Here is a 21,037-nt window from a genome sequence, read left to right as displayed (position 1 = left end):
GCATCTTGGATACCATTATTTTGAGAATTTTCTTGACTAGAGCGGAATTCAGTTATAGATGACATTAGCAATTGAAACTATAATATGCATCTGGGTACCATTATTTTAAGAATTCTCTTGACTAGAGCGGAACTCAGTTATAAATGATATTAACAATTGAAACTATAATATACATCTTGAGTATCATTATTTTAAGAATCTTCTTGACCGGAACGGAACTCAGTTATTTGATGGTACGATAGGACTCGAAGTATTTGAGTGATCCACCCCCTCCGCTACAATGAAAAAACAGAAAAATATCAATTTTAGCATTTAAACGGATATTTAATTCAAATTTCCATATTTTCAAAATATTAAAGCTAGATTAAGCCACCCATGTCACTATTATCGTAAAGAGTATTTATTCGGTACGAATAGAGCTCCGGGTTAATCTCGGACTCCGAATCCGATTGCAGAAAATCTCTAAGCCCCAAAAATTTCCACAAAAATCTCGAAAACCCCGAATTCTCCTCCTATCACGGATGAATTTCTTCAACTCGGTCTTCTCCGACGAGCCCCTTCCATCCGACGATCCGCACTACGACGCCCCAAACGACGGCGTCGACCCGAACCCGGAGTCGGATCCGGAACCGGAACTAAGTCCGCGTCCGAATTCCGGCACCGGGGCATGGAGCTTCGGAGGTCTGATCACGACTCTGGCGACGAAGTCCGGATCCGTTATCAAGAACTACCGCCGGGATCTCGAGGAGTTCGGCTCCGAGTTGAAGAAGGAGACGGCGGTGATCCGGGAGGTGGCTTCGCGCGCCGTCAAGGATCTTCCGGGTTCGCTTCGAGGTCGGCGCGTCGGTGGCTCAGGAATCGCTGGAGACGGTGGGCCAGGCGATCGATGATATCGGAGGCACCGTCTGGAAATCGACGGCGGAGATCATCTCTCACGGTAGGGACGCAATCTCAGCTGATGGTGATGTTGAATCTGATAATTTGGATGATAATGTTAGTGGTAATCGTGAGAGTAGTGGTGATAATAAGAGATTGAGTAGCAGTGGTAGTGATTTGAGAAAGTACAGTAGGTTTGAAGCTCAGGTGCGTGCGGTTCAGAGTAATTTGAATACTTATTTGGAGGAACCGGATGATTTGGAGAGCTATGGGAGCTGGAAATTAGGGTTTGTGCTGGACGAAAGGTGGAGGAAGTCGAGAATTTGATGAGGGAAAATGGAGGGCTTGGTGAGATTTATGGGGAGATTGTGCCTGGTAAGGTTGATAGTGAGAGCTTCTGGTCTAGGTACTTTTATCGGGTGCATAAGCTGAAGGAAGCTGAGGAGGCGAGAGCAAAACTCGTGAATCGCGCAATTTTGGGTGAGGAAGAGGATTTGAGTTGGGATTTTGATGATGATGGTGATGATGATAAAGATAAAGATGTAGGGAAGGAAGAGGGTGATGGGTCGGATATGAAGGTTGGTTCGAGTGTAGAGTTGGAGAAGCAAAAGCAAGCTTCTTGTGAAGGTGCTGCAAGGGAGGGTGACAATGTTGAGAGTGTTGAAGCTACTGCAAGGGAGTCTGTGAGTAGTGATGGTGGGGATAAGGCAGAGTCGAAATCTGATGAAGTGTCAGAAGGGAAGACTGATGGTGGTGATTCTTGCAAGGAGAGTGATGTTTCGATTGTTTCAAGCCAGCCCTCAATGCCTGAGGAGGAGGATCTTGGGTGGGATGAGATTGAAGATTTAGGAAGCATTGATGAGAGCAAAGGGGATGCAACGGGGAGCAGTGCGAATAGAGCGAATTTACATAAGCGGCTCAGTGCAGCAGAGGAAGAGGAGGATTTGAGCTGGGATATCGAAGATGATGAAGACGACGGCGCTATTAAATCATGATGAAACTGCGGTCACAAGAAGATGGCAAGCATTGTGAAGATAATTGTTTGTTTGGTTGGTTGTTATACGACGTAAATATGTTCTCTCGTCTGTTCTGTGATGTTTTAAGTGATTTACATTTGCGTTTATGTCACATTTTATAGTTCAATAAAATTAGAAACCCGATACGGGGTTTCCTTCGCTATACATTCAACGGAGTTCCTTGCACCCTTCAATTCACGTTATGTTACATTTCGGGTACAAATTTCAAAGGTGCACCGTGCAAATGCTTCGGAGTTGAGCATGGAGAATCATCCTTAAAAACCAAGTACGTTATCTCGTTTATATCGGCACCTGGTAGATACATTCTTGGCATCAATAGCCGGGGCTTTGCCGGTAAATAGCGTGTCGTGTGAGATACATTCATGGCAGCAATAGCCGGGGCTTTGCCGGTAAATAGTGTGTCGTGCGAGCGAAAATGAGAAAATCCGGTGTTCGAACAAGTTGAGTAACCAAATCCATACAATGTAAAATGTTTCGCATAAATGAGATGTAGCACACTTAGATTGGGCAAAAGTAAAAATACTAAGAAATCGGCGTAAAGCGAGGCAGCTCACTAGGCTTTAGAAACTGTTTAAAGAGTAAAAGGGAAACACATACGCCACATCCACAATGATTATGTTCAGGCTTGGACTATATATACGATGTCCGCACAGAGTTTAGCCAAAACCATACTGCAGAGAGTTGAGTCAGTTGTACGGTAATTGGCATGACTAATTGTTGCTCTGCCTCAGCATCCGCAATATGGTCAGGAAGAGGTTCAGAATGTCAAGATAAAGAGTGATGGAGGCCCAAATGTACTCATCGTACGTGAAGCGCTTGATCAGGTTGTCAGTGTCATAGACGATGTACCCAGAGAAAATGACAGCGCCAATGGCACCATATATGGCATTAGTTGTAGGGCCAAGAGGGAAGAACATCTGCAAGAGGGTACACAACCACCAGGTCAGGTCGATATTTCAAGTATTTAGGGAAAAGTACTGAACAAATTAATAGAAAGACAATCCGACCTGCATGAAACCAGTTAGGAGGAGGACAATGAGGCCAGTGAACAACACTGGTCCGAGGAAGCTGAAGTCCTTGCCCTTCCTCGACGCCCAGAAGGTGTAAGCAGTCAAGGATGCAACCACAGCTGAGGTTAGAATCAAAGCTTCAAGCACAATTGCTCCTGAAAGCACAAACATAATCAGATGAGTGTAATTCCAAAAGCTAAGGAATTCCCACAAAGATGAAAAATCAGCAACCCCCTACAATCTCGGATTGCAAGATGTCGGTAAAAACATTCAAAATGTAGGGAAATAAGATTAACCGTCCGTATTCGCGACGGCCACGCCAACTGTGACACTCAAACTCAGAGTGAAAAGTCCAAGGAAGACAAAATTGAGGGGATGCTTCTGCTGATACACATGCAGGGGCCACAACACTGCGTCGAAATTCAAGGTTAATAAGATAAAGCAAAATAAGAAAATAATGTAGAAAACAAAAACCCAGTAGTGGATATCGTAGTAATTAGAAAAAACACCCCAAGAAAGAAGAAACTATAAATTTTATAGAAAAAAACTTCCAAGAACTCATAAAAAAACCCCTCACCCAACAAACAATTAGATTAATGGGTAATTCAATGAAAATCTACCTTAGAAAACAGGCTCTTTCGAGTTTCATATCAATACGATCATATTCATATCACAGACCCGATAAATTTCTCAAATTTTCCAAGCATTTGTAACCATGTAACCGCATCATAGATAACAAAACTAGCAAATCAACCAATACCCAAATTCGATCACCAAATAAAAAGACCTAGATCGCCCACAGATAGTCAAATCTGAATCAATTTCAAAATCTAGTACCAAATAACCACCCAGCAAAACCCCAATTCAAAGAAAAAGCCTCGATCTTTGATTCAAAGTACCAAATTCAGATCTAAACGCAAATCCCACAACTAATGCAACAAATAAGGGTTTTTGTGATTAGGGTTACGTACAGATTAGGGGAAGGATGGCGAAGAAGAGGAGAATTCCAGGGCTGCCCTTGAGGAGATCGTTGATCGGAGCGTAGAGAACGGTGACGAAGGAGATCATAGTGGTCAAAACCATCTGGGCGGCCAAGATTCCGTACACCTTGCGGATGAATCCCCATCGGAGTTGGTTCTCGCCTTTACTCAGACCTGGGTACAGAAACTCCCCCGACTCTATGTCCACCTCCACCGCCTTGCCGCCGCTGTTCGTACCCACCTCCGTGTACCCGTGCATCTTGTTCATCATTTTCTCTCTCTTGCTCGAGAACTTTCTCTGGAATTTTCTGGGCGAGGGGAAAGGTCGTTGTAGAATGATGGGGTTTGTTTCTTCTGGTTGGCGGATAATATATAATAATTCAGTAAAAAATTAAAAATTGGACTTTTTGGCGTTTTGATAGAGTGACATGCGGGTGTCGTTTGGACTGTGACGCTGCGCTAAATAGAATTTAATTAGAACTTTAATTGAATAGTTTAAAATTCATTAACATAAGATTAGGTCAAGTGGCAGTGACATATTCGATAATGTCAAATTGTCATATAAAAGTGGGGAAGGGATCGGAATATCCTATATTCCCATGGGAGAAGTGATCTATATTTTGGGTGTAAATGACTCCAAATGAGAAATCCTATGTAAAATGTGATTTAAAAAAAAAATTGTAAATTAATCGATATTTATGAAATGGTCACACCGTCAGGCAAAAAAAAAGTAATTTTTTATGAAAATTTGATATTGCAAATTGGTATTCAAGTTAGTATCGAAGGCCTTGTTTATTCGTCAAATTGATGAGTTCTCAAAGTTTAAATTTGTTTGTATTAATACTGTGTATGAACTCTAGTATTTTAGTTTGGGGAAACATTGTCTTTTCGCATGGGGAAAAAGTACAAATTCAAGTTGACTTGTTTTGCTTTGTGTAGTTGGAAGTCTAAAACAATGTACTAACCATTGTCCCAAAGAAAAAGAAGACGCATGTTTTGGTGAGACCGTCCCACACTCACGTGATGTTGTTCATTAATATCGATTGGTATTGTCCACACATATTATAAGAATTAATAAAACTATGTGGTGTTGTGATTTAACAATCAAACCAAAACCCAGAAAACCAACATCAGAATTTTATCACCATTGCCAAAGTTTGAGCAAACCAAAACAACAAAGCATAAATGCGCCGATGCTCACCGAGATAACCAACCAAACCCCAGAATACAAGTCCGAAAACACACCAGACCAGAGGGACCACAGTAACCAGAGCTACAACACTGTCTCAAAACAAAGCATATTATGATTCTCAGGTATAGTTAAGCTGGAAGCGCAAGGTGAGGATGTGGATGAGTTAAAACATATAAGAGATGTGTGTAAAATAAACAACTGCATAATGATGCTTTGAGGCTCAAAGTATCGATTAACCATCGAGTTTAGATTCATAACTTTCATTCATCTCTCTTCGTCCAAAAACAGAAGAGCCTCCTAGTCATAAACTAATTGCGTATGAGTGGACCTTTACACGTAACACAGTAAACGTACAAAACAAGGTGCAAAATGATTACTAGCCGTAAAACAATTGAAAGAAAGGCACATATCATTTTTGCATTTATACCTACTGATATCTGTAACTTACGCAAGTTTCAGGTAAAAAAGAAGTAACTTACAGAAGTTACAAGGAACATATCAAGATGATTTGAAACATCACTTTCGTTCAAAGATCTCCCCTAGACATGTTTCAACAGAATGGTTGTTCTCCCTGCTTGTTGACCAGAGAATAACATATATGTTTTTCTACTATATAATCTGCCCTAAACATCCAACCTATCTCCTTGTGAAAAACATTCAACCAGTCACCCAAAAGTTTTGCGCTTTGGTTTAAGCTTACTCTTTAACATGTGTAAGAACCATTCCATTCCCTCTCCAGCATCTCCTTGATCATGCAATCCAATGAGGATATAATCTTGAGTACCGAAAGTTGGTTCCAAACCTCTACTCTTCATATCATTCCACAAACTTTTTACTTCTTGTACAGCTCCAACTTGACAAAGCTTTTCTATAAGTGGGGTGTATGTGTAAGTTGATGGCTGTAAGCCTTGAGTCAGGAGCTTTCGGAATAAGTTCTTACTTTCTACTATCTTGCTCTCTTTACAGAAACCTTGGATTAGAAAGTGTTGTACGTTATCAAATCACGAACAATACCCTTATGGGGCATTTTAGTGAACAATCTATATGCCTCATCGGTCCTTCCATGTAATCATAGTCCTCTCATCATTGCTTTGCAACCAACTTTGGTTTCTTTACGACCTTTATCACACATCTCCTTGTAAAAGATCTTGGCCTCTTCGAAACTACCAATCTTACAGAATCCGAGAATCATTGTATTGTATATGTAATCATTTGGACGATATCCCTTCTCAATCATCTCAAACCACAACTTCATTGCCTCCCCAATATAACCCATTGTGCAAAGACCCTGAATCATGGTAGTATACATGAAAATATTTGGAGCATATCCTCTATCCTTAAGATCATTGAAAACCCATAAACCTTTACGCCCTTTGGAATGACACTAAAAGGTTGGAGGGTTTTAGGTACTCAATACTTTAATATTGATATGTCTTAAATTAAAATTGATAAAGATCCTATCTGATATGAGTCTGATATGTCTAATTAAATTAAATTAAATTGATAGGTCAGGTCTAAGGATATGTCTTTTGACCTGATCTTAGGCCCTGACTCGCTCTTCTCGAACGAACGTTGAGGAGGGACCCTTAGGTTTTTCGAGGCATTGGATTCTCACCAATGTTTGCGTTACTCAAGATGACATTCTTGCTTCTGCTTCATACATCGCCGCTCGAGTGGGTGCTTCCCTCTAGGTGGAACGCTCCCCTATCGATGCATTTTTACATCCCACAGCTTCGGCAAATCACTCAGCCCCTTTCATCTTTGGCTCAAGAGATCAGTGAGTTATTAGCCACTCTTTCAAAGGTGGTTGCTTCTAGGCAAACCTCTTGGCTATCTTTGCACCCTTGCCTCCGTTATCACGGAGCAGTCATTTAGGGGCCTTAGCTGATGAACCAAGCTATTTCCCTCTTAACAATGAAGCTTTTCCTCCATCGTCTCGCTGCCAACCTTGACACCTATTATTTTGATGTCATATCTAGTATTCAGAGTTTGCCTCAATTTGATATAATCTCGCGGCCTGCACTGAAACAGTGCTTTACCCCCATAATTTTTTATTTTTGTTCAAGTTTAGAGAAAGTGTTAAGAATGATAATTTTTAGAGTTTCGGTTGACAAAGAGTGTTCTATTAATGAGTAGTATAGATAGAAGGAGTTTTCTTCTTTTCAATTTTGGTAACGTATGTGATTCATTTATCTAATAAGAAACTGAAACTCATCATACATCACCACATCCTACATTAAAACGAATAGTAAGTGAACCATCTATTTTGATATGAAACCTCGTGTGCATGAGTGAATGCTCTTAATCACCTGATCTATAAGCGAGTTGCGTAAAGTTTTTTTTATTTTGTAAAAAAATATTCTAGGTTTATCTGAGCAGACATTTATCTTTGAGTTTTATGGAAATTAAAGGCAAATGAATTTTTAAAGAGTAATGATAGGGATACTAAATTTTTTAAACCAAATTATGGGTCATTAATAAGAAATAAGCATGTTAATCGACACTTATTTAATAATCCAATCATCTACAACCACATCATTTAATTTACAAATTTAGTTGAAAAATTTAATCTCTCTAACATTACCCATTCTTACAAAAAAAGTAGGGTAAAGTACAAAAAACTACCTCAACTATGGGTATCATGACACTTTCATACCTCATGTTTTAAAATTGACAATGTCATACCTCATCTTACAAATTTGTGCCAATGTCAGATCTCTGTTAGTTTTTCTGTTAATTTCACTGTTAAATGCTGACGTGGCCAAAGACGGGACCCACTCACTAATCGAACTGGATTAAAAAATAATAAAATATATTTTTAATAATTAAATATTCAAAAACAAAAAAAAATTAAGAATAAAAAAAATAAAAATGGCCTAGGGGTGCGGGCATTCCCTTTCCTCCACCCGCACCAACCCCTTTTCTTCTTCTCTTCGACAATTACCAAACCCTTCCCCATCCCCTCAACCTTCCTCCACCATCCTCTCTTCTATGTGTGTCTCTGCCTTTGATTTCTAATTTTGAGCCAATCAAAGTCCCCACAAATCTCCAATTCACTATCTCTTCTAAAAATGTCAGCTTATCCTTTAGGTAAAACTTAGACCTAAACCCTCTTCTCTCTCTACACCTTTTTCTCTCTCTAGAAATTCAAACACATTTCAATTGATTACACACACAGCAATCTGTACTCCACAATTTCTATTTTCACTCCAACATTGTTTTGAATTTTCCAGACTCACACGGCAAATGGAGGAAGCGAAAGCGCAACTCCCATATTCGCTGGAACAAGCGCGAGGACAACGACGACGACGCCTATGCTGCTGCCGAAGACGACAACGAGCTCGACCCAAGTGCAACCCCCCATCTGCTGTAGCAGTCAATCCCGCCCCTCACGAAACTGAGGTCCTAGACGGTGGGGTCCACATAAGTGCCTTCCCTCGTGTCGTTTTGCACACCGTCAACCGGCCTCACTCCTCTGTTCTTGCCCTCGTCCCGCTCGAGCGAGGCAATCATTCCGGCGGGGACACCAAGGGGCCTGCCAGTACTTGCCACCCTCTCTTCTTCTCTTGCGCTAGTACTAAGAGTGGGTGGTGTTGTGGCTGCGAGCCTCGTCACGAATGTTATGGGGAGGGTGGTTGGAGGATGAAGAAGAAGACGAGGGAGACCATATCCCAGAGAGAGAGAGAGAGATGGTGGTGGAGGAAGGTTGGGGGACGGGGAAGGGTTTGGGGACTGTCGAAGAGAAGAACAAAAAGGGTTGGTGCAGGTGGAAGAAAGGGAAGGCCCACACCACTAGGCCATTAAATTTTTTTTTATTCTTAATTTTTTTAGTTTTTGAATATTTAATTATTAAAAATATATTTAATTATCTTTTAATCTAGTTGGAGTAGTAAGTGAGTCCTGTCACTGGCCATGTCAGCATTTAACAAAGAAATTAACAGAAAAACTGACAGAGGCCTGACATTGGCACAAATTCATAAAATGAGGTATGACATTTTCAATTCTAAAAGATTAGATATAAAAGTGTCATGACACCAATAATTAAGCTAATTTTTTGTACTTTATTAAAAAAGTAATACCTCTCCCAAAAAAATAAATAAATAAAAATAAATAAATAATACAAGAGAGATCATGCAAGTTCCCAAAATCAAGAAATAAAATAGAATAAAAAATTGGATGACGGTGATGTCAGTGGATGCCCAAATGGGCTCCAAATGACAATCAAATTAGGTCAAACCCTGAAATTAGGAGCAAACGAACGCCAGAGCAGAGAGATCCAAAACCCAAAACACTTCCCATTCATCATTTCACAAATTCGTCAGATTTCCGAAAGGGTGCCCTCTGATTTTTTTGCTCAATCAATTTTCCCGCCAAAATACGCTCACGAAATCCTCAAATGGCGTTTTGAGCTTCGAAATCATCGCTCACCACTGGTAGTGTTATTAATTTCAGAAATGGGCATGGAATCCAGCTCCACCCACTTCACAAATATCAGAAGGTAAATTGAAACTTAAACCCTAAGTTTGATTTTTCCCCAATTTGATTTGTCTTACCCAATCAAGCTTAATTCTTTGTTGTGCATTTTGTATTTGTGAAATCGAGTATTTTTCTTTAATTTAATTGGATAAGGCTGTGTTTGGTTGCTGAGAAATTGTTTTTATTGATTTGATAATTATGTTTTTTGTTTTATTATTTTGCTAATCACTATTCACATTCATGCGCTGCTGAGTTGCTGAACGTGTTAATAGATTAGTTTTTGCATAGAGTTTGCTTTTGAGGATCGGTTAATGTTGTTTCAGACTGTTAATCAAGTTGTTGTGGCTAATGTAGTTGTGATTTTTCATGTCGTTTTTATTTCGTGTGACGCAGCTTAGATACTGGTTCTAAGATTGAAGACAGTGGGAACAACTTAGTTATTGAGGCGTACCCTTTAGGAATGATGCCTCCAATGAATGCTGTCGATACAGAGGATGAGGGAGAGTCTGGAGTACTAGAACCGTATGTGGGGTTAGAGTTTGATTCAGCAGATGTTGCCCGTGATTTTTACACTCTCTATGCAGCACGGATGGGGTTTAAAGTTCGAACTGGTCAGTTGTATCGCTCGAGAACTGATGGATCAGTCTCTTCTCGAAGATATGTGTGCTCTAAGGAGGGGTTTCAGATTAGTTCACGGACAGGATGCCCGGCATTAATAAGGGTGCAGAGACGTGATTCTGGGAAATGGGTTGTAGACCTTTTCCTGAAGGATCACAATCATGGTCTTGGATCATCTACAGAGGAAAATCATTCCCCGATTTTTCAGAAGAAGAGTTCAATGCCCACAAATTCAGGTTGTTGAAGTGTCTCATAGGCCAAAAGTCAAATTGATTAAGGCAATTGAGGATAAACCACCTTGCCCATCTGGAGTTATAACTGCCAAGCGCTTAAAACGGGGTGGAGATGAAATGCAGTTAGAAGTTGATCTATCTGCAGGTCTAGAGTTCAATTCAGCCAATGAAGCATACCAATTTTATCATGCATATGCTGAGAATGCAGGATTTAGAATCAGGATTGGTCAATTGTTTCGTTCAAAGCTTGATGGGTCAATTACATCTCGGAGATTTGTGTGTTCAAAGGAAGGGTTTCAGCATCCATCACGAGTTGGTTGTGGGGCATACATGAGGATTAAGAGACAAGATTCTGGAAGATGGGTAGTGGACCGTTTTGATAAAAATCATAACCATGAGTTTGAGTCTCACCTGGAAGTTCAAAAGAAAAATCTATTTTCTTCAAAAAAGTTCATAGAAGAGGAGATCGGAGGGCTGGAGATTGAAGATATTGTTGACATAAACAATGGTAATCTTGTCAAAAGACATAGAGAAAATCACATTGGAAGTGATTGGTACAGTGTGCTGTTTGACTATTTTCAAACCAAACAGGCTGAAGATACAGGATTCTTTTATGCAGTAGAAGTTGATAATGGTAATTGCATGAGTATTTTCTGGGCTGATGGGAGGTCTAGGTTTTCATGCAGCCAGTTTGGTGATGCCATTATTTTTGACACCTCATATCGGAAAAGTATTTATCTGGTGCCATTTGCCGCTTTCATTGGAATCAACCACCACAAGCAACCGGTGCTTCTTGGCTGTGCCCTAGTTGCTGATGAGTCTGAGAAATCTTTTACTTGGTTGTTTCAAACATGGCTTAGGGCAATGTCAGGGCGTCGTCCTCTGTCAATAATAGCTGACCAAGATGATGTGATCCAGCAGGCCATCATGCAAGTTCTTCCAGGAACCCATCATCGTTTCTCATTATGGCAGATCAAGGCAAAAGAAAGTGAGCATCTAAGCGTAATGAATGGTTCTTTTAAATATGAATATGAAAAATGCATTTATCAGTGTCAAACAGCCAATGAATTTGAAACCGCATGGAATGCACTCCTCAGTAGGTATGGGTTGAAGGATAACGCTTGGCTGAAAGCAATGTACGAAAAGCGCAGGAGTTGGGTTCCATTATACTTACGAGCTACATTCTTTGCTGGCATCCCCTTCAATGAAAGTATAGAATCATTCTTTGGTGCACATTTCAATGCCCAAACACCACTTAAGGAGTTTGTTTCACAATATGAAAGAGGTCTTGAGCGACGGCGTGAAGAAGAAATAAAAGAGGATTTTAACTCTTTTAACTTGAAACCTTACTTGCAGACGAAAGAACCATTAGAAGAACAATGTAGAAGACTTTATACACTGAACACATTCAGGGTATTTCAGAAAGAACTTCTACAATCCTATAGTTATCTAGGATTTAAGATTTATGATGAAGGGGCAATCATCAGGTACTTGGTCCGCAAGTGTGGGAATGACGATGAGAAATCTATAGTCACTGTTGGTGCGGCCATTCCCGAAGTGGGCTGTAGCTGTCGAATGTTTGAATTTGAAGGTATACTATGTAGGCATGTGTTGAGAGTTTTCCAAATCTTGGACATAAAAGAAGTTCCCCATTGCTATATCTTACGCCGTTGGACTAGAAATGCTGAATATGGTATTCCTTGTGAATCTGAATTGGGTGGAAACCCTCAAGAGCTGAAGGCCTTGATGGTGTGGAGTTTGAGAGAAGCAGCCTGTAAATACATAGAGGCTGGGGCAACATCGCTTGAAAAGCACAAGCTCGCCTACGAAATTATGCGAGAGGGCGGACGAAAACTTTGTTGGCAGAGGTAAGTGTGTGGGGAACAAGAGTCAGTCATCTCTCATTGTCTGTGTGGATAGATTTTGAAGTTTTTGAGCTGCATAAGTAGCTAGTCCTTATTTTGACAGTCGGTCTAGGTTATGTAACAGAAAGACCATTGATTTGCCTTGGATAATTTGCTGTTGATATGTACCAGTCATGTAAATATTTGGTTGTTTATGAAGATTACCATTATTTTCCAGTTACTTGTGCAGGTGAGAAATGGGGTCTAATTTCTAAGCAATAGTTGGGAAATGGCACGAGTTTGCCTTCAAAGTTTGGTGTTTGTATTGATTGTTTTATGATTGGTTATCTCTTCTCTCTCTTGTATAGGCATTATAGTCATGAGTTCAATCTATTGAATTTAAAATAAGAATCAATCTCGTAGCATTCATATTTTCCGGCCCACTTTAGAGTTTGATTCTTATATTATTGGTATCACACTCAATATTTCAATGTAACACCGAAGATTTTATTGATATTTCAGCAATCAATCTCCCAAGTTTTGAGAATGAAATCCGAATTTCGACAAACATCTGACGTCGCAACATCATAAGGATATATGGATTTTGATCGAGGACAAGTTACATTTTCTTGGTTTATGAATACTCAGAGCGAGGCAGCCTGTATGGAGTCGAAAAAGCATCGCAACCTCATACGATAATACAATGGATAGCCAAAAGAAGCAATCCAAAAAAACGTGGATATCGAAAATAAAAATTGCACCGTACAAAATATACGCAAATGAAGACGAAAATAAAGAAATTAATAAACAAAAATTAAACATGACAAACGAAAAAAAGTAGAGTGTAGAAATCAATACATACAGCGATACTAAGAACAAACATTCATATCGAAAATACGTAATTCATTCATACATATGCTTCTTATTCTGCGCGCAAATTTAAATTTTTCTCTTATAATTTAGATAAATTTAATGTAAAATCTCGCTTGTAGTAAATTTTCTTATACAAGTACTTAAACTCTTCCAATGCGTCCACTTTCTTGAGCAATAGCATCTTCAACCCCAGCATGAATGACACATGTGGAAAACATTTGTGTTGCACTCACAATTATTGTTATGACCTCCAAAGTACGCTGTTAATCCAATACATAATACCATGATTAGTCATGTAATTAAGATTCATGTCTTTATGCAATTAAACTTTAAAAAATTACTACTCTATGCTCTTTCCCTATATGATCCACCTGAAAATTCTTACTTGTGAAGAATGTATTATGTATGTAACTTTCTTTTCACAACTATTAATCATGTGACGACTGGTGGATGAGGATCGTGTGCGAAAGGACAATGTATATGCATCTATTTCATGCAGAAAGGCTGCTAGTATAAATTGTAGTGTGCCTAGTACAAGAAAAGCTTAGGTCTAAGTGCAACCGGTTGTATCTATATTTGTTATTACACGAGAGTCACATAGTGAGAGAGAGAATTCATATGACTGTTTATACAAATCGGTGATAGGGAAGTATTTCTCGCCAAATACCAATGACCCTCCCATTGGTTTTATGTTTCAAAATTAAAAGCAGTAACTTACCAAGTTGGCATCTGTCCAACCAAGTTCAATCTCTTTACAAGCCAATCTGAAACAGCAAAAGTGGAGATGAAATTCGCAATTAAGTGTTTGATAACGTTACACTTTAGAAGGATAACAAGTAGATAGAAAAACTGGTTTTTTCCCCTCGAATTGAGCTCTTAAAATGCTTTTATATAAAATTTATCGTTGTTGGGATGTTTTTTCTAGTTTACAAAGAAAAAAAAAAAACAAGCAGCAGCGGAAATGTTCACCCCATGGCAAGAAGGGTGAGTGACCAAGTAGCAAGAGAAGAGGCAGCAGCTGTGTGCAAGCTGGGACGGTCCCATTGAAAACGTTGTGGAGCCCGGTGAGTGAGGTCCCAAATCCAACAACTCCAGCAATAAGGGAGAAGATCACAAAGAACCCAGTTGCCAAATTCCCAAATGGAAAATATATTGGAAATATCCGAGCTGGAATTGACAGAACAGATGCTGCATATGCAAGCACATTAATTGTTGTTAATTACCACAACTAAGTTGTAATTGACGAGAAATTGTTCAGCGTGACCGCCACAATTCAATCACATGACGCTGTGATGATGGTCACGCCAGAAGATTTCTCGTAATTGAAGGACTATGCAAATCAATAATTACCAGTTTCGCGAGATCTTTGGATTCCATGGTTGACAGCCCAAGAAGCAATGACAATGACAATGAAGTAGAGAATAAGATTAACAACTAGGAGAATTGATGCTGCAGATTTTGACCCTCCGGAAGCCATGGCCTTTGAATTTGTTTGGGGAGATGGAAAGAGAAGGACTAAATACTGTCACGCTTATTGAGCTTAGCTTACAGAAGTATATATTCTGGATATTAAATTGTTGTCTTTAATTCAAAGAAATGGCTTACATTCTTTCCCTTCATGGGGATTGCCTCAGGGAAGGGGCAAAGAATTTTTTGGTTTTTTTAATTTATTTTTTGGTGGAATAAAGTTTCCTTGCGAAGCACACAAAATAAAAGAATAAAGTTTTTCTTTTCTCTGTTCAATGATTATTGGCAAAAGAAATGAGCGTTATTGTAAACAGCAGGGCTTGAGTGCTAACCAGTTAATAAGTTCGACACAAAATGTATCCCATGATCTGAAATCGTTCATTGAAAGCTCACTTGTACCAGAAGCTAATGAAGAACGTTTAGCTGTCTATGCGTGACTATAAAAGTAGATGAACATAGTGTTTTCAGATTTTGGTGAATTTTGTAGGAACGGAGGATTTGGAGCTAACAGAAGACTTGAACGAGAATGAACCGTTCCAATCAGTTCCAAACTTTAGTTTTTATGCACAAAACCAGAGTTCATATGCTAAGTAAATTATCCAATAAACTGTCAAATGATTCAATTAAGGCGCTCTGATCTACACGATTAATTTCTTCGATACAAGAAAATAGTCTACAAAGTTGACAGTTGAGCATGAGATGAACAATCACTGACAATGGAACCTTTATTTACAAAGGATCTTCTCAAAAGAATTTAAAAGGTGAGGGAAAATGCTTTCCACATTTGGCTGTTTTGTCCCAATTGACAGCATTTGAAGCCCCAGTGGATTATCTTCGACGAATTGGTTTCAGACGTTCAATGCAAGCTTTTGAGCTGCAAGAGCTTCAGCCTCAAGGGTTGGCTCCCACAACAATGTAGTCTCTGCCAGCAGTGAGGTCACAATGTATGGGTCCATGTTTGAAGCTGGACGACGATCCTCCAGATAACCTAATACAAGAGCAAGCAACATCGAAAGGTTCAGTTGTGCAGGTCGTTTATAAAAGTGACATATCAGAAGGCAAACGCCGGGAGTATACTGGTGAAGCATACGAAAAAAAGACAACGCTGAAACATACTTTAACATTTAACCACAGGTTAAGATAGTAATACTGAAACTGATACTAGTACCTTTTCCTTGCTTCTCAGTTTCACGACCAACACGGATTGAGCAACCACGATTAGCCACTCCCTACAAATCCAGTGAACCGGTATTTAGTAATGAATATATGATGGCAAATTCCGTTGTTCCATTGATTAAAGTTCAATACCAACAGGTAACAATTTGAGGCATACCCAAGAAAATGTGTTAATGCTGGCTGTTTCATGCTTTCCTGTCAACCTTCTCTCATTTCCTTCTCCGTAGGCACTAATGTGCTCACCGTGGCGAAGTGACAGATTCAAAATTGCCTTCTTAATAACTTCAAAGCCTCCGTCTTCCCTCATGCTCTTTGTACTGTGAAAGCAATGTTATTCGATATATTATTTTTCCTAACAGTTATAGCATACCATCCAATTATACATCTATATTGTCCATTTCATCAATGTTATATCGTCCAAATACCTGTAATTGGTGTGGCATCCTGCACCGTTCCAGTCACCCTGTCGATGCAAAATAGGAGACAAGTTCTTTCATCTGCACATATTTACTGAAAATACCGGCATATGGCAAAAACTATTTACCTCTATCGGTTTTGGATCAAGTGTGAGAACAACACCAGCTTGTTCAGTGATTCTCTGCGGGGTAGGGAAAGACAATGTTTAGTAAATCATAGGACACATCGACACACCAACACTAGTTCAATGATACCATTCATTTGCAAAACTGCCGCCAAGTTATGGCCGGGATGAGTTACCTCAAGAATGTATCGTGAAGCCCAGATATGATCTCCCGCTTCAATTCCCACACTCGGACCAACTTGATACTCCCACTACATGATAACACCGATAATTGTTACTGATGGATGAAGCAAGGTAACTACAGTACTTGAATTTCGAAACAGGATGAGATAGAGAAGAGGAAGAGGAGAACCTGGCCAGGCATAACCTCCCCATTGGTGCCACTGATGTTAATTCCGGCATATAGGCAAGCCTTGTAGTGAGCATCTGATATGTCACGGCCGAATGACTTGTCAGCACCAGCACCACAGTAGTAGGGACCCTGCGATAAATAGACGCATTATTACCCCCGATACTTACTGATGGCGAAAGATTTTATAAGACAGACTTTAATTACTAGAAATGATACTATTTAGGCTGAACTGACAGATACTTGCAAACAGAATTACAACCTGAGGACCAGGATAACCTCCAACTGGCCAACCCAAAGGCCATTTCACATCGGTTTGGAGTAATGTGTACTCCTGCTCAATCCCATACCTGAAAATAATGGTCGAGATTAGTAGATTCTCGAATCCAAATATGTAATCGTAGTGTAACACATACTTGACACATTTATGTACATAAACTTGACAACGCTGTTAATCACTAAGCATACAAAGAGATGAAAATTATAATTCCAGTCCTAATCTCCTACCTGACACGCAGGCAGGCGCGCACACACGCAACTTAAAACCAAGGCAAAAGTATCAAGGAGAAATTACCATGGTACTTCGTCTATAACCTTCTTGTTCTTGAAAATCTCAGCAGCCCTGGCGCGCTTGTTTGTTGGGATAGGCTCGCCTTGCGGTGTGTATGCATCGCAAATTACCTTTGCATAGCACAGAGAATGATGTCAGCTAAGTTTTATATGATTAAATTCACCGGACATCATGGTACAAACATTTATATATGATACCTACCAGAATATTGTTGCCACCACGGAAAGGGTCCTTAAATATCGCCTGGGGGCTGGAAAATAGAAGTTATATCAAGTTCCTGTTGTAACAATAAAGAGAAACAACCAACAACGTGGTTTTGTGCTGATCTTACTATAAGATTACTTCACTGTCTTCACCGGGTGCTTGTCCGGTACTTGATCCGTCATAATTCCACTTGGGAAGCTCAGAAGGATCTTCAACAGGCTTTGAAATTGTCTGAAAATTTTGTAAACAAGGATATGCATGAGACTAAACTTCAAACTTTCAAGTTAAAATTTAAAAGTCCATGGATAGTTTATCATACCCTTGACTTGCTACGGACATCAATCCCTGACCCTCCAATCCTGTTTCAAAATGATAAAAGATCAAAACATTTTTCGGAAGCAACCTACCGTGATATCAAAGAATGAACAATGTTAACATGCATTACGAATATCAGATGCTAGCAGAGAAGATGAGGCATACCAAATGTACTCGGCAATAATCTTGTCAGTGAATGGAGTGAGGTCGAGGTTTAGTAAACCCTCTAGCCTGTTTATGGTATAACCTTCGGACTTGGTGGCGAGCACTCTAAATTTAGTAGAGCTCCGAGTTGGTCCTTTCTTGTTCTGTTTCAACACAAGAGAACCCCACATCTTTGCTGTCATAGGACTGGCAGTTGCTGAGCTCTTTGTAACTTTCATCTGCCATTGTGAAGTGGGTGCCAAAATCTGCGCCATTTCGGCCTACTCCTCACTGAAAAACAGTATAAACCATCATCAAGGACTTGTAAGTAAACGCATCAAGGCCTCTTAACATCAAGATCTATCGAACTTGCGAAACTTACATCAAAACACAACACTGACGAAATTGCATTCCTTCCATTATATAACATGACAGACCAAGTGTTTTCTAGTTCTTATACAATTTAACTATGAAATTCATCGAATCGACCGCCTCGTCTCTCCTTCTGCTTTGTTTTTTATATGGATATGCAGTGTCTATTCTTGCTACTCCAAATTCTACGTTAAGCACTTGTTTATGCATTGCTTTCTTATCATTACCGCAATTGTTTTACCATGCTTAACATCTCGTGAGCTTTTCAAGTTAGCGGTATTGTCTTGCCCTTGAACTTGTGACCTCTTCCAACATTCGAAAGAAAATTAGCACTAATTAGCAGTGCACATTAGCGTTTAGAAATTACTATTGGTGAATATCGTTGTATGAAAATAAAAAGGATGAACTACCAATTTAGTCTCTGAATTATCACTGAGTGAAAATTAGACCCCTAAACTATTTCATTTTTTTTCAGAAAAAATCAGTCCTTGAACCATAAAAATTTGTTAATTACATCCCCAATATTAGATTTGAAACTACTATAATTTCCATCAATTTAAGTCATATTACTTGCTTGTGATACAATATTAGAGGGTAGATTAGTAATTTTTCATAATAAAATAGTGTATGAAGTTAACTTTGGATAGTGAATTAGATGTTTGATTCACAATCTATATGAAATATTAAGAGCTTATAGGCAAGAAAAGGACGATGTTACACTCTAAAATATGTCAAGTGACTTAAGTTGACAAAAAAATGGATAAAATAGCTTTGAATATAACAATAGGGATGAAAATAACAATTTTTAATGAATTTAAAGACTTATTTTATCCAAAAAAATAATTTAGAGACCTAAAGAAAAATCAAACAGGTCAGCTTTAGTATTTGTGGGACAAGTGGAAAAGAATTGAAGAGGAATAAGGCACATTTGACATTGTAAAGCACGTACCAAATGACTAAAAAGACCCCAACTCTTTCCCTTTTTCGTTTCTTGTATTAAAATTAGAGCGGTACTATTCACACACACTCGTTAACTTTTATGCATTGATCTTCTTTAATTCAATTGATTCGACAATAAAAAATCGAAAGAAGTATGTGAGAAGTAAAAATAAATGCATGAGTAACATCATCATAAAATTTATGAGCGATTGGATTAAGCAATTTCAAAAAAGAAAGGAAAAGACAAAACAAAACCCCACCTAAAAATAAACAAGATAGTAATAATTCTCACAAAATAAAAAGAAAAAACAAAGAAAGAAAATATACTTAAAATCTACCATTTGTCTTACTTTTTGCAGCAGGAGTAACAGACTCATACAAGAAACGGTCAAATGTATCAGACATTGTTAATTTTGAATGAATGCTTGACTAACCCATTACCCATTCATAAAAATGTTCATTGCCTTATATTTACCTGAAGAAAGAAGAGCGCTGCAACTTGGCTGGAACTGCTCAGAGCTTATGAGTTAGATGAAGAGAGATAGAGAGAGAGAGACAGAGAGGGAGAGAAGGAGGAGAGAGAGAGGAGATGTGTTTTTTGGTCGGGGGAGTTTATGTATAACATAGTGGGTGATGGGTAAAAGATTTGTTGGCCTTTCCTCAGCAGATAGGGGTGTGTGTGGATGTGTGGATGTGTGGAGGAAAATAGTTTTTGGTGCTTTTAGAGGCTCCAAGAGAACGGTTTTGGATTAGTAAATTCAAGATAAGGTTCTTCAAATTTTCTTATACTTTCTTTCTCTCCCCACCAAATTTTCTTAGTACAATGAATGAGAATTATGTCATATTGTTGATAGGCATGTTAAGTAATAAACTATGGTGTGAATGCTTGGTCAAGGTTATATATTGCATGTCAAGTAATATATTTACTTCTCTAGAACAAGAGAGTCATGAGGACTGAATTTCCATTGTTTTTAAATTCATACTTAAATCATAAATTCATTGCATGAACTAATAATTGGGTTGTATAATACTTGATACATGGAACTGATTTTAGCACACTTTTTTTTAATTTTTTTTTTCCACATGCATACTTTACGCTTATTTCTAATTGTTAGATTGAATAAAGTAAATAAAATTAATAGATAAAAACAAACATAATGCGCAAATGGAAGAAAAAAATTGTGATAAAATCAATTCCGTTGATATATAGTAAGGTGTAAGCCCTCTTTTTCTTAATTTCTAATTATCCAACAAATGCTTGGTAATGGTTGCTGGAGAAATGGACATTACACCGCTGTCACCACCATTATAACCATAACTATTGTTGCCACTGTTCTTACCACCATTATTACCTCTACAGTCTAACTTTCACAACCCACTACACACCACCAATACCCCACCATTATGTAAATTACACTTTTGGGACCACAAGTTAAATGGTCATGGTGTGTCTTTATATAAAGATTTGAGATCCACATGTCAAATGCCATTCCTTCGAATGACCTCACAACTCTACAACATGGTGGCTGAGTTTTTCACATGCTTTCCAGCTAAGCTTTTGTGTGGAGAGTCTCTGTATTTGTCTTGCTAGCATCTGCACTTCTGTATCTCCAACAAAGCTCTTAGCTTTTAAGAGTACAAAACGGTTAAGAAAATTTGGACTTGCATATAATAATATAGCACATTTGCTCACCCATTTTGGTTTAGGAGATAGGTTACTTTATTCTATTAGTTGAAGGAAAGAGACTTACGTTTAGGATGTAATTGTGACGGTGTTTTAATATATTTAACTTCATCACATGATTGTGCCTCGCTGATTT

The 21,037-nt window shown here is 38.8% G+C and overlaps 4 protein-coding genes and 1 pseudogene across 4 annotated transcripts; 2 read left to right on the top strand and 3 right to left on the bottom strand.

Moving 5' to 3' along the window:
* Window positions 1-294: 294 nt before the first annotated feature.
* Window positions 295-2,057, top strand: LOC103932110 (annotated as a pseudogene).
* Window positions 2,058-2,329: 272 nt separating this feature from the next.
* On the bottom strand, window positions 2,330-4,229 carry LOC103932109 (BI1-like protein). Its single transcript, XM_009341660.3, has 4 exons — window positions 3,895-4,229; window positions 3,220-3,333; window positions 2,921-3,078; window positions 2,330-2,830 (listed from the first exon to the last, which is right to left on the bottom strand). The coding sequence occupies exons 1-4, from the start codon at window positions 4,172-4,174 to the stop codon at window positions 2,624-2,626; spliced, it is 759 nt and encodes a 252-aa protein (XP_009339935.2). The 5' UTR covers window positions 4,175-4,229; the 3' UTR covers window positions 2,330-2,623.
* Window positions 4,230-9,245: 5,016 nt separating this feature from the next.
* Window positions 9,246-12,503, top strand: LOC103932107 (protein FAR1-RELATED SEQUENCE 7). The gene is given in 3 exon segments (XM_009341659.2): window positions 9,246-9,593; window positions 9,965-10,427; window positions 10,429-12,503. Coding segments are annotated over 3 exon segments (2,613 nt in total). The 5' UTR covers window positions 9,246-9,309; the 3' UTR covers window positions 12,295-12,503.
* Window positions 12,504-13,104: 601 nt separating this feature from the next.
* On the bottom strand, window positions 13,105-14,701 carry LOC103932106 (membrane protein PM19L). Its single transcript, XM_009341658.3, is given in 5 exon segments — window positions 13,105-13,399; window positions 13,858-13,903; window positions 14,109-14,187; window positions 14,190-14,327; window positions 14,490-14,701. Coding segments are annotated over 5 exon segments (510 nt in total). The 5' UTR covers window positions 14,617-14,701; the 3' UTR covers window positions 13,105-13,279.
* Window positions 14,702-15,201: 500 nt separating this feature from the next.
* LOC103932105 (glutamine synthetase leaf isozyme, chloroplastic) lies at window positions 15,202-19,852 on the bottom strand. The gene is made up of 14 exons (XM_009341657.3): window positions 19,693-19,852; window positions 17,928-18,197; window positions 17,767-17,806; window positions 17,575-17,678; window positions 17,445-17,493; window positions 17,247-17,353; window positions 16,935-17,022; window positions 16,676-16,804; window positions 16,500-16,574; window positions 16,327-16,380; window positions 16,208-16,245; window positions 15,940-16,099; window positions 15,775-15,835; window positions 15,202-15,594 (listed from the first exon to the last, which is right to left on the bottom strand). The coding sequence occupies exons 2-14, from the start codon at window positions 18,179-18,181 to the stop codon at window positions 15,455-15,457; spliced, it is 1,299 nt and encodes a 432-aa protein (XP_009339932.2). The 5' UTR covers window positions 18,182-18,197; window positions 19,693-19,852; the 3' UTR covers window positions 15,202-15,454.
* Window positions 19,853-21,037: the final 1,185 nt, after the last annotated feature.

This window comes from the organism of the source record quoted next, unplaced genomic scaffold (genome assembly GCF_019419815.1).
Source record: "Pyrus x bretschneideri cultivar Hongxiangsu unplaced genomic scaffold, Pyrus_bretschneideri_v1 Contig21, whole genome shotgun sequence".
Lineage (NCBI taxonomy): Eukaryota > Viridiplantae > Streptophyta > Magnoliopsida > Rosales > Rosaceae > Pyrus > Pyrus x bretschneideri.
The sequence above is the reverse complement of the archived record's forward strand: the minus strand, read 5'-3'. Positions and strand labels throughout refer to the sequence as shown.